Source organism: Anser anser (assembly GCF_964211835.1).
Source record: "Anser anser genome assembly, chromosome: 1".
In the NCBI taxonomy this organism is placed as follows: Eukaryota; Metazoa; Chordata; class Aves; order Anseriformes; family Anatidae; genus Anser; species Anser anser.
In genome coordinates, this window is record NC_139720.1 from 46,668,473 (window position 1) to 46,682,187 (window position 13,715).

A 13,715-nucleotide genomic window follows, 5' to 3' on the forward strand; every position below is an offset into this window, starting at 1 on the left:
CAGGAGAAAATCAGTGTGTAAAATGAGATTATCTAAGAAGCAACGAAAAATGGATTTTATGAATGGTGGAAATTACTGGTGAAATAACAGAATTCTTTATAGTGGATTTAAGAAACAGTAAATACAAAAGTATGGATGTCCAGTTTATTTCATTCTGTTCTTTTTTTCTAAGATTTTCTTAATTCTGTTTTTCAAATAAGCAAAAAATAGTGTACGGTCTGGGGATGAACAAAAGCCATTTTAAAGAAAAGTATATAAAATCTAAACAAGATGTTCTATGGTTCATATTTTGAGGTGCATCTTATTTTTAAATATGGAAAGATGACATCTATGATAACCTTCAATTTAACATCAAAAGAAAAATGGTTTCTAAATCTATTTTTATTGCATTATATAGGTGTTACTGGATTTTGTCTTTTTAATTCAGATACATATTAATGCCAAAAATTGCTATGTCTTGAAGTGTAAATTTTAACAAACCCTAGAGTATTTTTTATTCAGTGGACAAGTAAACTGATAAAGACATGAAAAATCTAAGCAATTTCTGTCTAAATAAAAAGGTGCATATTTTCATGAAGGTTACAGAAGCTAACATTTTAGAAATAAAGCCGTGGGATGTGGATCATACCTACATGCTGCTTCATCGTATGGAATTAAGGAAGTTGTTTCTATATTTGGTACTAATGATCCAAACAAATGCCATAAATACTACACCAAGATGGGGACAGATGTTCTTTCAAGATGGGGACAGATGTTCTTTATTAATTTACTGTTTTTTCACACTCAGCCTTGTGAGCTAGAAGCTCTGTATTGGAAAGATCATATGAAAAATGGAGGCGGACTATATGAAAAATGGAAAAGGCTGGGTAGCTTTTACTGACAAAGAGACTATATTCTTATTGAAAGGCTGAATATTTCAGAGTCAAAGCTGAATTTTAGTATGTAACGTCTACATGTTTGAGCTCCTGGGAAATAACTTGTACTGAGAGTTTGGGGTGCTCTTCTGAAAGAGCTCGGGTTGTTGCATTTTGGTTTTGTTTTGCTAAAATGTTGTTACCTGTGCCTAATGTTGAGGACTGAAGCCACAAATTTTATTTTTATGGGTGGTATTTGTCCAGAAGTTTCTCTCCTATATGCAAGACTAAAGGGCTAGGGAGCACTTGTAACTGGCAGCACCAGCAGAAAGGGGAGTAATCAATTGGCAAAGATTTGGCAGCTCACCACACATTGCTGGGCCAGTGCCGCGGCTGTAAAGCTGCACCTCCAGAAACCAGGCACGGCAGCGGCAGCCTTAGCAAACTGGTGGGAAGACCCTCAATCAGTCCTCCCCACCAGGAGCCCAAATCCTGGGTTACTGGATGGAAATCAAATGAAAACTGACTGCATCATGTGAGGGAGGGTGTCAGCTGGCTGAGAGGGAAACCCAGGTGTGTTAACAGTCAATTCTCATTAGAGAAAATTTTTCCAGGCATGTCCCTGTGTGCAGCAGGCACCCAGAGGCAAAGCAGCGTGGGACCTCAAGCCCTGCCTCTGGCTGGGGGGACAGACCTTGCAGGATCACGGTGGTCCTGGGCCTGTCGTCTGCCTTCCCATGGTGTGCTGGGGCACACTCCTGCTTGTGAAAGCTGCCTGAGGGTGCTCGTTTCTTGCTCTAATAAGAATTGTTATTTCTGATTTTGGCTCTGTCTATAAAAGAACTCATTTCAGATGTCACTCTCCATCTCTGAAGATCTTTTTTCCACTGGAGGATGTGTGATTATTCCTGTTGGTAAGACAGGCTCTCCCCAGAGCTTGGGGAACATTCAGGGACGCAACATCTATCGAGATTGCACAACTGCTCTCCCACAGTCCTGAAACATTTGGAGTGATGAATACAAAAGGGGCCAGCCAGCCCCATTCATCCCATTTCATTTGTTTCTTTCAGCTGTTGCACCTTTAAAGATTGTTTGCTGTGCCACAAGTGATTTTCTGGGATTTGATCCAAAATTCTCCTCATTTCTGGAACAAGACTGAATTATAGTCAGCGAGTTACTGCTAGATAATTTGCATCAGAGAGTAGGGGTTGCTGTTGTTTCTTTGCTTCCCTTCTGTGCCTTACTGGAGCTTAAGTGCCAGGATGTGGGAGCAGTTTCCTGAGGCTCAGCCCTGTGGTGGGACACACAGTAGAGGCGGTGGGGAGATCAGGTTCATGGCTCCTCTTCTTGCACCAGATCTGCAAGGTGGACATGCAGGCCTTGCAGAGTAGACATGGAAGCCAACAGAAGAAAGAGCTCTCTAAACATGATCAGAAGGCATCAACTCCCTCTTCTCAGGCTTGCTTAGGACTGATCAGACCATTTGGGGCTGATGTTTGCCTAACTATGGCCATGCCTTGGTGTTTTCTAGACTTGTTGTTCTCTCCTGGATTCCCTTTGTTTGCCTCCATCCTCCTTGAAGTGCAGTGTCTAACACTGGACTCTGCCCCCAGATGATGCCTCACTGGTGACTGTGCATGGCACAGAAATTCCTCCCCATGCATTACTATATTCTACCTGTATTAAATACTTTCTTTTTTATTTAGGAGAGGGGAGTTCCATGAAGGGCCACCAAGACAGTTGGGGGCCGGATCCAGCACTTGTCCTATGAGGAGAGGCTGAGTGAGCAGGGCTGGCTGGAGAAGAGATGGCTTTGGGTACAAAAATGGAAAGAAGAAAAGCTCAGACTGGATGTCAAGAGAAACTTCCTCCCCACAAGGAGAGGCAAGCAGTGGGACAGGTTGCTCATAGAGGCTGAGGAATCTCTGTCCTTGGAGGTTTTCAGGACCTGACTGGATGAAACCCTGAGCAAGCAGGTCACATTTCACAGCTGCTCAAGCTTTGAGCTGGGGTTGTAAAGAAAGTTTCCTCAGCTCCCTTCCAACTTGAATTATCCTGTGATAATTGCTTATATTGCTTTGCTTATTCATTTGCAAAACCTCTGTATTTCACTTGTAGTATACTGAAACTTCCAGATCTGTGTGACCTCCCCGTTAAAACACTCTGTTAATCTATTTGATATTTTATTTGTATATTTAATCTTACTTTACCAAGGCATACTCTTAATGTACTGAATATCATCTGACCAATTTCTGCAGTTCATCAAATCCATTCTCAGTTCTTACCCTGGAAAGTCCCTAAGTTCTGGATCCTCCCCAGAGGGTCTGCATAGAGCAGGTCATTACAGATTCTCTCGACATGTCCAGTCCAGTTCTGCTTAAATACTGATAATTTTTCTCTAAATGTATATTTCAACTTCTTGTGCAAACGCTGCATTTTGATTCAGGCTAGTTTGTGTACAGGGAACATCACGTGACATCGCATCAGAAGTTGCATAATCAGTGTCCACGTCCTGCTGTGCTTCTCCTTGCTGATGATGATTTAGTAGGCCCATTTTCCAACAAAGGAAGGAAATTTATCTAAGATGATTCATCATGAACAACCTCATTATAAACATCTTGAATTTTTCTTGGCCCATAAATGCTCTGGTGGGTAACACATTGCAGCAAGATCACACTTTTTCATTAGGCTCAATTTTGTATGTGTGCATAGAGGGAGAGAGGGAGATACATGCACATTTATTTATTGATACATGAGCATTTATTTCACATGGCCAAGAGCAATGTCAGGAGATTCCAAAGGCCACAAGGACCAGGGAATAGTGACTGGATTTTTAAATGATTTTGCTAGAAATTTGCTGGTCCCTGCAGTTTGGCTGGCTATAAATTCCCAAACCTTTGTTTACTTCCATCTGAAATATTCTTTTAGCCCTTCTTTGGTCCTTTTATTATCTTCCATGACTTTTTGAGGATAAGTACTCCTACTTTAAGTAAATCTTTGACATCCCCTTAAGTGCCACGAAGTTGACCTGTGTTGAATACATCAGGACTGCTTTCTACCGAGCCCCTGTTCCTTCTGCGTATGTTGCCCACATATTCTTTCTGTTGCTTTCCTTCTTTCTTCTTCTTAAAAAGGGTATCATTTCCATGATCAATCCTATTGGTGTGTGATCACCTTTGGTAAAATTATTTTCTGTCTTCAGATTATCAAGTCATCCCTGTCAACAGGGATGGAGCTTACACTAACTTTTCAGGTAATTTTGTTCACCTTACAAAGCACTAAGTTATCTCTGACACAGCCTGCCACATTGAAGACCAACATATGTCCTGTCCTACATTTTTTCAAGTAAATATATGAGTAACTAGAAAGAGTTGAAGCAGATGGGAATGTGGAAACACTTTGTAACATGATTGGCTACTAACTTCACTGCAGGTGTCTGAAATAATTACACCTTGTTGACTTCTATCACAGATGAAGTTAGCAAGAGCAGTAAGAAATATTTTTTCTTATGTGAGTGTGTTTTCTGGAAATCACAGAGGTTAATTTAGATAAACAGGAGAACTGAAAATGTCCATAAAACAACTCTTTTAAAAGGCAATCATGAAGTGACTAGGAGGCTATGTCAGAACTGACTGCTGGGAAAGGAAGGGAGATGGCTGAGTGGAGAGCAGGTGGCACAGAGCCTCACCTCCCTCCCTCTGGCACTGTTAACCAGCCATCTATATCATCAGTAGCACATGGTAGGAGCTGTGCAGTGCAGGCTACTCCCTTTCCCTCTTCCTTCACCCCTCCTGTCTGTCAGAGTTGTGTTCCATGGTGACAACTGGGAAGTCTTTCATGCATGGGACATCTATAGCTTTTATATCAGGATATCAGATTCTTGTTGGAACATAGTTCTTCCCAAAAGATAAATGCATACCAATAAGATAAGTGCATGTTTGATGTTAATCAGACAATAGCTGGTGCTGTTTTTATTATTTTTAGCTATGTTCCTTAAGAAAAAAAAAATATTTGTGAAACTCTCTTTTTCACAGAACCTTCTACATCAGTGGTATTAAATGCCCAAGTGTATTTCTGTTTATTACTGTGGAAGTGCATGCACAGATTTAGTTCTTTTCCTTCTTTTTGAGGGCATATGTTTTGGGAACTGAAAATTGGGCATGTTTGAAGTCTAATACCAACTCTCCCTCCTACTGCCTACTGATTTTCTGGCCTCAGATGTTCACTTAACCTTTTTCCTTTCCTTGTTTCCTTCCACTTCAGCACAAGGGTATGCAACCTTAAGTACTTCTCACAGGGATTTCATAATTCATTAAAAAAATTCAGCACTTTGGAGACATAAAATATGTATATAATAAATGCTAAATATTTTTACAGTGGTCCAAAGAAGAGGTTGGCTTTTGAATTTCAATTCATTACCTTCCATAAAATTAATGTTCCTTCTGTATTGCATGTCAGTACCTTAGTCATTCAAACATTAATGAGTACAGAACTGAGTAATGAGTTTTGCATGGCTGTACTTCCCACTGGCCATTGATGCAGTCATGAGACATTCTCAGTCTCTGCTGGTCCTCTTTAATAAATCTAGTCACCTGTACTTAAAGGTAATTCAGCTTAATTCTAGACCCTCTAAACCATTAATCCTGGAGGTATAGAGCAGGGACCTGGACCCAGAGCTCGTCTCTCGCATATGAGTGCTTCAAACATCTGCTTTTGTGCACTCTTCTTTCTCCAATGAATTAAAAATAAGAAGCACTTCCCTTCATTTATAAAAGGGATTGAAGACAGCCTATCTTCTGCTGCTTTAACCCGTAAGAGAGGAAGGTGAAATACGTAGGTGTGAATTCCCTCGGTCAGAGAAAGGCATCAGATTCAGAGCTCCCAGCTCTTGGAGTGAGTGGACTAACCCACAAGGTTCTTTCTGGGGACGGAGGGACAGGGTGGGCAGCATTGGCATGTGTAAGAAAGGATTGATTTCTTGCCCATATTTAAAAGCTTAAAACTTGCTTATGCAGTTACTGCAGTGTTGTGTTACCTGTTCCCAAGTAAGTTAGCACCTAAGCAGCCGTAGATGGACCTGGTGTATTCATACATTTCCTGCCACAGCAGTGTAGGGCTGTTATCACAGAACGGCTATGCCAGGGCCACAGCTGCTTGCAGGAGGCACCAGGCACCACTGCTTGAGGGCAAGTCCTCAGGAGGGGCAGGACTGAAGGATAACCTTTGTCTCCAGAATATCAAGGTGGTGAGAACCAGCTGTACGATAAGACAGCGTCACGGCAACCTTGTGCCAGCACCCTTAGTGCTGGAGAGAAATTAAATGTCTGTTAGCATGCAGTGCCGTGCTAATTTATCTTATTCCTTTCAGGACCTCAGCAAGTGTGTCTAAATAGCACTGCAATATGTTTTCTTGACTGCCAGATGCTTGGGGATGCTGCACCTGGCATGGAAGTGCCTTCACTTTTACACTTTTCTTGAAAGGCTGAGGCACAGCCTCTGGTAGGCATCACAGTGATGGGCATGGCTGGAGCATCCAGAAATCAGTTTTCTAGACATACAGACGAGGAGGAAAAAAAAAAAAAAAGGTAACTACTGCTAGGTAGTTCAGCAGGAGTCACTGGAGTGGTGCTTGCTGCTGGCCTTACACTGAGAGCCCTCTGCATCACTAAGGAAACACAAATAATTTTGAAAACAAGATAGGGAAGAAATTAACTGGATATGGGAAAATTTAAAAATAACTGAAGCAGGGGGAAGGGATGTGTGTGCATGCACTTCAAATTATGAAGGAAATAAGGGACAATTAACAACATTAGGCAGCCACCAGCCTGTCTGGCAGCACGCAGTAGTCAGTGCAGAGGGTGCCAGCCTGCCCTGACAGTAACCAGAGCTGATAACCTAGTCTGTCGCCAGCCAGGCAGCCAGGTTTCAGGCTGCTGAAGGTAAGAGCAAGAGCCATATTTCTGAGAAGAGCTGCGCTTTTGGGGTTATCTGTTTTGAGCATCGATGCTGAATTCCTGCTGCTGCTTCTAAGAACCAGCAATGCACACTCTGCTGCTGTTAAATTACTGATACTTTAATTGCTAGCTATTCTGGATGCTGCAGTTGCATTTTTCATGTGTGTTTAGTGCTCTTTGTTGCTGCCTGCCTAAGATACTGTGGGCAGCTCCTACATCTGATGCTTTGTTTTAGTTGCCTGGCTACTGTAAAATGTTATCTTAGCTTTTGCTAAGGTGTCAGGATGCTTTCTTGATGATTGTCCAAACAAGGAAATATGTAGCGGATGCTGGTGAATGCTGTGCTCGTCTAGCTCTGTTGCTTTTGCTAGAGATGCTACAGTATGCTTACTTTGCTTTGCCTACTACACACTATCTACAAAATAATGTAGAATGCTGAAAGAAACCTTTTTAATTGCTAAGTGGGGGCATGGTCAATACCAAAGGTAATATTGTCTGTAACTTTATATGCAAAGGAACTGTTGGTGGAAGGAGATGGTGGCTGACTGCTTCACTTAATTGCAGTGCATTCTTTCCTGGTAATTGTTGCAAAGAGAACTGATCTTTCCTGTTGACTATATTGCCAGATTTTTCCCTCTCTCTATCCCTGTGAAAATCTCCAGCAGAGTGAGATTCAAATCTCAAAACTTAATTGGGGGTGTTGACTTCAAACTTCTTTCCTGCCAAAAACTGAAAATAACCAATTCTTCTGCTCTCTGCGTTTTCTGTTTATGCCTGCATAACTTTCTCTCTTTACATCACCAGCACTTCTGACTAAATTGTTTTCTTGTACTCACAGTTTGAAGCCTCTTCTAACATCTCTGAATAAACTATGTTTCCTTCCAGTCAGTCCAAAAATATTTTGTCAGCAAATAAATAAAAAATTACTTTTAACAGCTGTTTTTCTCCGTTCTTTAATGTTATTGCAAGCCTTTTCTTAATTATTCTTGCCTTTTGGCAGTTGCGGTGCATTAATATTTACAAGATGAGATGTAGTTTTCTGTTTATATTAGCAGTCCTCTGTCTGTGAGATCTGGACCAACCAGAATGCAGGATATCCTTTCTCATCGATTCATCAGGTTCATAATGTAAGATACAGTGATAAATGGCTATGTTGTCACTCTATGGATGTACAGTCTGTCGCCATGCTGTTATCTACGGGTGTCATGTTGTTGAAATTACAAAAAAAAAAAAAGTTTGTAACTTGTCCTCCCTCTTTTGGGACTATGTGTGCGCGCATCCATGTATCGTGCCGTGTGGTTCGCGTATGTTGGCTGTATGATGCGCATACAGGATGCGGGGGGATTGCCAGCAGCAGTCTCGCTCGGTGGGAGCTTTGATTTCTGTTCCTGGTGTTTTTGTTTGCTCACTTCTTCAAAGCACGAAACAGTGTAAACAGCGCAGTTTGCACTGTTTCACCCCCACACTGTGTTGTTGCTGCCCTTTCTGTCTTAATCTATAGGCTTCGCCTAGCCAAGGAACGTGTTGTGTTTGCAAAGGCAGTAAGGCACTTTTGGGGAATTAGCTAGCATCAGTAGTGCTCTGAATTTTCATAACTTCTGTGACAAATCCACATGGGCTGTACAAGTGAGAGCAAAACCAGTTATCTGTATTGCAGTGTGGTGAGAACAAGTCAGGGGTTCAAACTTCAACAAGCACAGTCATTCAAAGGGTCTGTAAACGTCTCCTGGTTTCTACCATTTAACTGCCTTCTTGCACTATTTCTGGCAGAGAGGGGCCATTTTGGCTACCAGGCTTTAGAGTCTTTTAAAAGGTAGGTACACCACACACCCATCTCTATTATATCAAATATATATATATTTATATATATATATAAGGAACTAATAATAAGGAAATAATTAGGATTTGGCTGGCCCGCAGAACATTTAAAATTCTTACAGAGAGAAAATTATTAATTTTTCAGCGAAAAGCAGTGTATCTATGTGTGCTCTAATTTATTGTTGTCATGGCAACTAATGCACGTTACCATAACTAGGCATGAGGCTTTAACAGGTGAAGAGTTAGAAGCTGTAGGCCTTGTTAAAAATGAATACATTCATGCCAATCAAAACTAGGCCTAATTTTTTATATAGCATGGAGGTTTTTTTGACTTGACATTTTAATAAAAAGATGAGGCAGATGTTAGATTTTATAGAATTTGTAGTCAGATGACTTCTTACCTGTGACTACTACTGCATCCAGGTGCCTTTAATATGAGTCAAATATGGTTCTCGGAGAATTGGATGAATTAGAATAACCTGTGCTACAACAGTAGAAATTACCTAATAGCAGTAGTCTGCTTCAGCAGTTCATTTGACATCAAGTATGTGAGCCCTGAGAAGTGCACATCTGCCTGTTTCCAGGCCTATGAAGCACTGCAAAGGCATGAGAAATTGGTCTTTAAGGCCATGACCTTTATGGTTAAAAATTGTCACTGTAAAAGCATTGAATCTCATCCATTCTGGCACCTTACTTGAGATGGCTTTGGTATGTAAATTATTTATCTGCAAAATGTGGAACAAAAAATCTTTTTTGTCAAGGTGACTGAGGCCAGTGAGAAGAAAGATGCTGGCTAGAGACATGGAACACCATACCACAGGCAGCACAGTGAAAACCACGTGAGAAGCTGCACAGCTGCCTGATGAGATGCAAAGTGAGATGAGGAGTAGATTCTCTCTTCCCTTTCTACTTCATCAGATAGATTAAAATCTCCATACGTATATAGTCTCATAAAAAATACATAAGCTTAAATGTTTGATTATTTCTTGCAAATATATATTGCAAATTAAATATTCAAATAAGAAAATTCTTATCTTACGATATGTATTTTTAAAAACTAAATCAAATATTATAGTTGGTCCGGTACAACAATTTCCGAACATTTCTATAGTGCTTGAAAGTGTTCTAGGTGCTTATTAAAGACCTGAATCTCCAAACGTCAACACTGAGTTGTTCCACACCAATTCCTCAGATTTACAATTCATATTCTTCTACCCCAGGCTTAACTGTCATCCCAACTCTTCTCTAGGTCAAAGATGTTTCTGCACCTTTGCATTTAAACTGGAGTTAATTGCCATCATGACACAATCATAATCATCCTAAATCTCAGAATTTTAGAATCTGACTGGTGTGAGTCAGCTGAAGAACTTCTCCTTCCTGTAGAGGTTTTTAAGCCCAAATTTATGAAAGTATTTTAGCTGCCTTAATGCAGTTTAAATGCTTTCTTCCCTTTCAATTAAAAAAAAAAAATAGATGGGGAGTATGTGATAGGAATTACATTTTTAAGCATATACATGGATCTGGTCTTTGGAGAGTACCTTGCTGTAACTCAGTCTAAGTAGATAATGAATAGTAGCCATAGTATAGTTTAAAAATCTAAGGACTTTGGTAAGAAACAAATAAAAGGAAATGAGACCAGAAAACTGAATATAAAAGCACTTATTATACAGTTACAAAAGAATTTTTTATGACTATGTATAACTCTTCTTCGCCTTCATCTATCATAATAATATATTACCTATGATGTTTAATTTTATGCTGCTTTTCTTAGTATCTGCTCCCTCTGCAAGAAACACCAGAGTACATGAAAGGTCTTCAGCTGCAGTTGTCTGTCAGGAACTGCAGAAATTCCCCCTCTCTACCTTCCCTTAATCTCAGTTATATTGTGAATTTAGATCATCCTAGAGACATGTATAGCAATATTATTGCTTCTGTTTTGTCTAATTTAAAAGGAGGAGATACTTGGATGACTGTATGTATTTATAGAGTAATTGATGGATACAAATCAACAGTCTCCTCACAGTCCCTCTCTAAGTTTCTTATACACTACTTTTATTAGCCTGATTGAAGATTATTTCTGATTTCCTTATTATTATTGCTTCCTAGCTCCTTTATAAAATTGAACCAATATGAGAGGTAGTCACTGTTTCTCTTGTCACCGCTCTTCATTTACAGGCAGAAGGGATGCAGTTCCCCATGCATTGACTCCCTTTTGCATGAAAGATATTAAATCTGTAAAATGTTGTATTCATTTTAGTCCTTAAGTACCCTTCTTACTTTGCCAGTAGCATCCATTTTCTGTATTCAAGACCAGTGCAACAAAAGGGTTTGGAGCACTACACAATGTCACTTATTCTGTAGAAATACTGCTCCTCCCTGACTGCCATCCCTGGGCTTCCTCGGTGGAAAGACAGATGGTCAAAGGATATACTTTTATAGCTTCTGTATTCTGAATTTACTCCTGTTCTATCGTAATAACCTTTTGCTAAATGGTTAGGATATATCTCCTGAGATCTGTTTCCTTACAGAGAAGATGCAGGAGTATATCTTTGTTAGAGGAAAGGACTGTTTCAGGTGTTCCATTAGTTACGGCCTTGAACACTTCGTGACAGACAGCTGAGCATGCTGTGGAAATTTGTGAGGGATGCAGTCCATCTTCTTTTGTAGTCAAATACAAACTGTATTAATAAGGATACAGATTCTTACCCCTTGTAATATGATTGAAACCATATTTTATAAGAAGAACTGATTCTTAAATCAAATTCTCACTGCAGATTAAATATGATGAAGGGTTTTATAAATTACTGGTCAGAAGGATTAATTTCTGTGGATAAAGAATGCTAAACACTTGAGCAATTGCTGATGTTTCCCTTTCAAAATTTGAGGTTCAAGTCAGATCCCATAGCATATAAACAACTTAAGTGGGCAAAACAGAAATTACAATGCTGTATAATTTGTAGATGTACTAATAGTGTCAACATAAAGTAGGTTGGACTTGTTTTATGATGTTCACTTGCTTGAAGTTACCATATTGGCAGGGTAATGTTGCTGTTTCCAGATTTATCTCTGGCTTTTCATTGCAGAGTTGTGCAAATGTGTGTCATTTCATTATTTTGTGACACATGAAAATGATGTACTTGTTTTGTTTACTCTGTCCTGATTTAATTAGTAGGATGTGATAGTTTGCCAGACTTTTGAATGTGTTCAATAAGAATTGTTTTCGTGTGTTTTCGATGCTTAACTACTTCTTACTTTAAAAGTCTTAACTTCTAGCCATATTTTGTGTGAAAAGGTGATTCCTTGCTAGTTTCAACACACATTTTAGCAATATTACATACACAGAAAATTCACAAGATATGCACAGTTAAAGAAAGTGGTAGCGTAATCCAAATTGAAAGACTCATATAGAAGAGGATTAAATAGTTTGAGAAAGAACAACTAAGGGAGGAAGAAGGATCAGGAAGGAGAGATCTGATCCCAAAAGTCAGAGAAAGAAGGGGAGCGGAATTCAGAGAGACCAGACCAGATAGGCTAAGGGATGAGTGGGATCGGTGACAGAGGAGAGGTTGGGAAGAGGAGAAAGACGCCATCTATGGGTGGAAGGAGCCTCAAAGGCTTCAAAGGGCCCAAATGTCAGTCCAGGTCCAGTAAAGCCATGTCCAAAATATGTGGTGTCAGATGAAACCCAGACCAGCATTGCTGTGCTGTGGGGATCCCAGTACAGATGCCTGCACTGGCTCTTTTTGAAAGGGAGAAGAGTGCCATGTGAAGGGGTTTGGCAACAAGCTGCAGTCCTGCCCTTGTTCCTTGAGGAAAGAGGGGAGATGACAGCTCTAGGAAGACAATCATTTATCAGTGAGAATGATGCACATGGAAGGGCAGTGTTAGTAATTCTACAATGAGGCATTGAGAGAAGGTGATCAAAGTAAATATTCATAAAGAGATTAAAGAATACCTCATATGTTTGAAGAATGTATAATAAGTCTTCAGATAAAAGCAAAGTCTCAGTTATTTAGCCATTTAGGAAAGTTAGTTATCAGTTATATATGCTGGATAATGGAAGACTTATTAGCTGTGTAGAAAAGCTTGCAAAACACATAGCGGAATTTGTGAATGGCACTTTTGTGCATCTCATGATTTTTTTCAAGTGCTCTCATCCTCATACATATATTGTAAACAGTTATTTTTAAGGAAGATTTCTGGTGCCTAATGATTTTATTCTAAAGGTAAATAGATTTAATTAAAGCATCATTAAACACTACAGTAGATGAGTTTGGATTATAAATTAAGTCATGAAAAATGCTGTAACTAAAATAAGTGAGTACAACTTCTACATGGCTCTATATGTAGAAAATATGTCAATTGATCACAATTATGGAAGGCTACTTTATAGTGAATTTCTGCAACTTTTTTTATATCTTGAGCATCTGATTTTCAGACAGGAGACTGGGGAGAGCCTTCAATTACCTTGCGACCTCCAAATGAAGCTACAGCATCAACACCTGTACAATATTGGCAACATCATCCAGAGAAACTCATCTTCCAGTCTTGTGATTATAAAGCATTTGTAAGTGTTTATAAATTCAGTGGTTTGATTTGGAGTAAATATATTAATGTTAGATTTTGATAACTTTTTTTTAATTTATAATATTTTGTCAATCACTTTTAATGAAACAAACCACTTTCTCTGCAATACTGTAATTATAATAAATGAGAAACAAGCATGCACAGTAATTTTTGCTATGAATTTTCTGATATATTGCAGCCCATGTAGCAATAGTGTTAGGGAAATGACACTACGAATAAGTGGCTAAGTGTTGTAGAAATGACAGTGAGAGAAAACACTCCTACTCCTCATCCTTCAAAAATGCCTGTCTAGTGTTTATAGGACAAATAATAAAACAACATAATATTGAGATCCTTATACCTACCATAATGTTTAGTGCACGTTATTTAAAGTGAGTATCGCCTTGCCTGAATTTTTTACACTTATTTTGGGAAATTGAAGTTGGAGGTCATGGTCTGAAGCAGCATTTTCCATCTGTGAGATGAGGGCAAATTCAAACCTCCCCTAAACTGATGATGACTT

General features: G+C 39.4%; 1 protein-coding gene across 13 annotated transcripts in view; it reads left to right on the plus strand.

Moving 5' to 3' along the window:
• ANKS1B (ankyrin repeat and sterile alpha motif domain containing 1B) overlaps positions 1-13,715 on the plus strand; it is a 440,891-nt gene that overhangs the window by 398,157 nt on the left and 29,019 nt on the right. For 6 of the 13 annotated variants that reach the window (XM_083852392.1, XM_083852393.1, XM_083852390.1 and 3 more), the window contains one exon: positions 13,065-13,193. In XM_083852392.1, coding sequence (XP_083708518.1) covers positions 13,065-13,193 — 129 coding nt within the window. The other 7 variants (XM_083852386.1, XM_083852395.1, XM_083852396.1 and 4 more) reach the window with 3 other exon arrangements.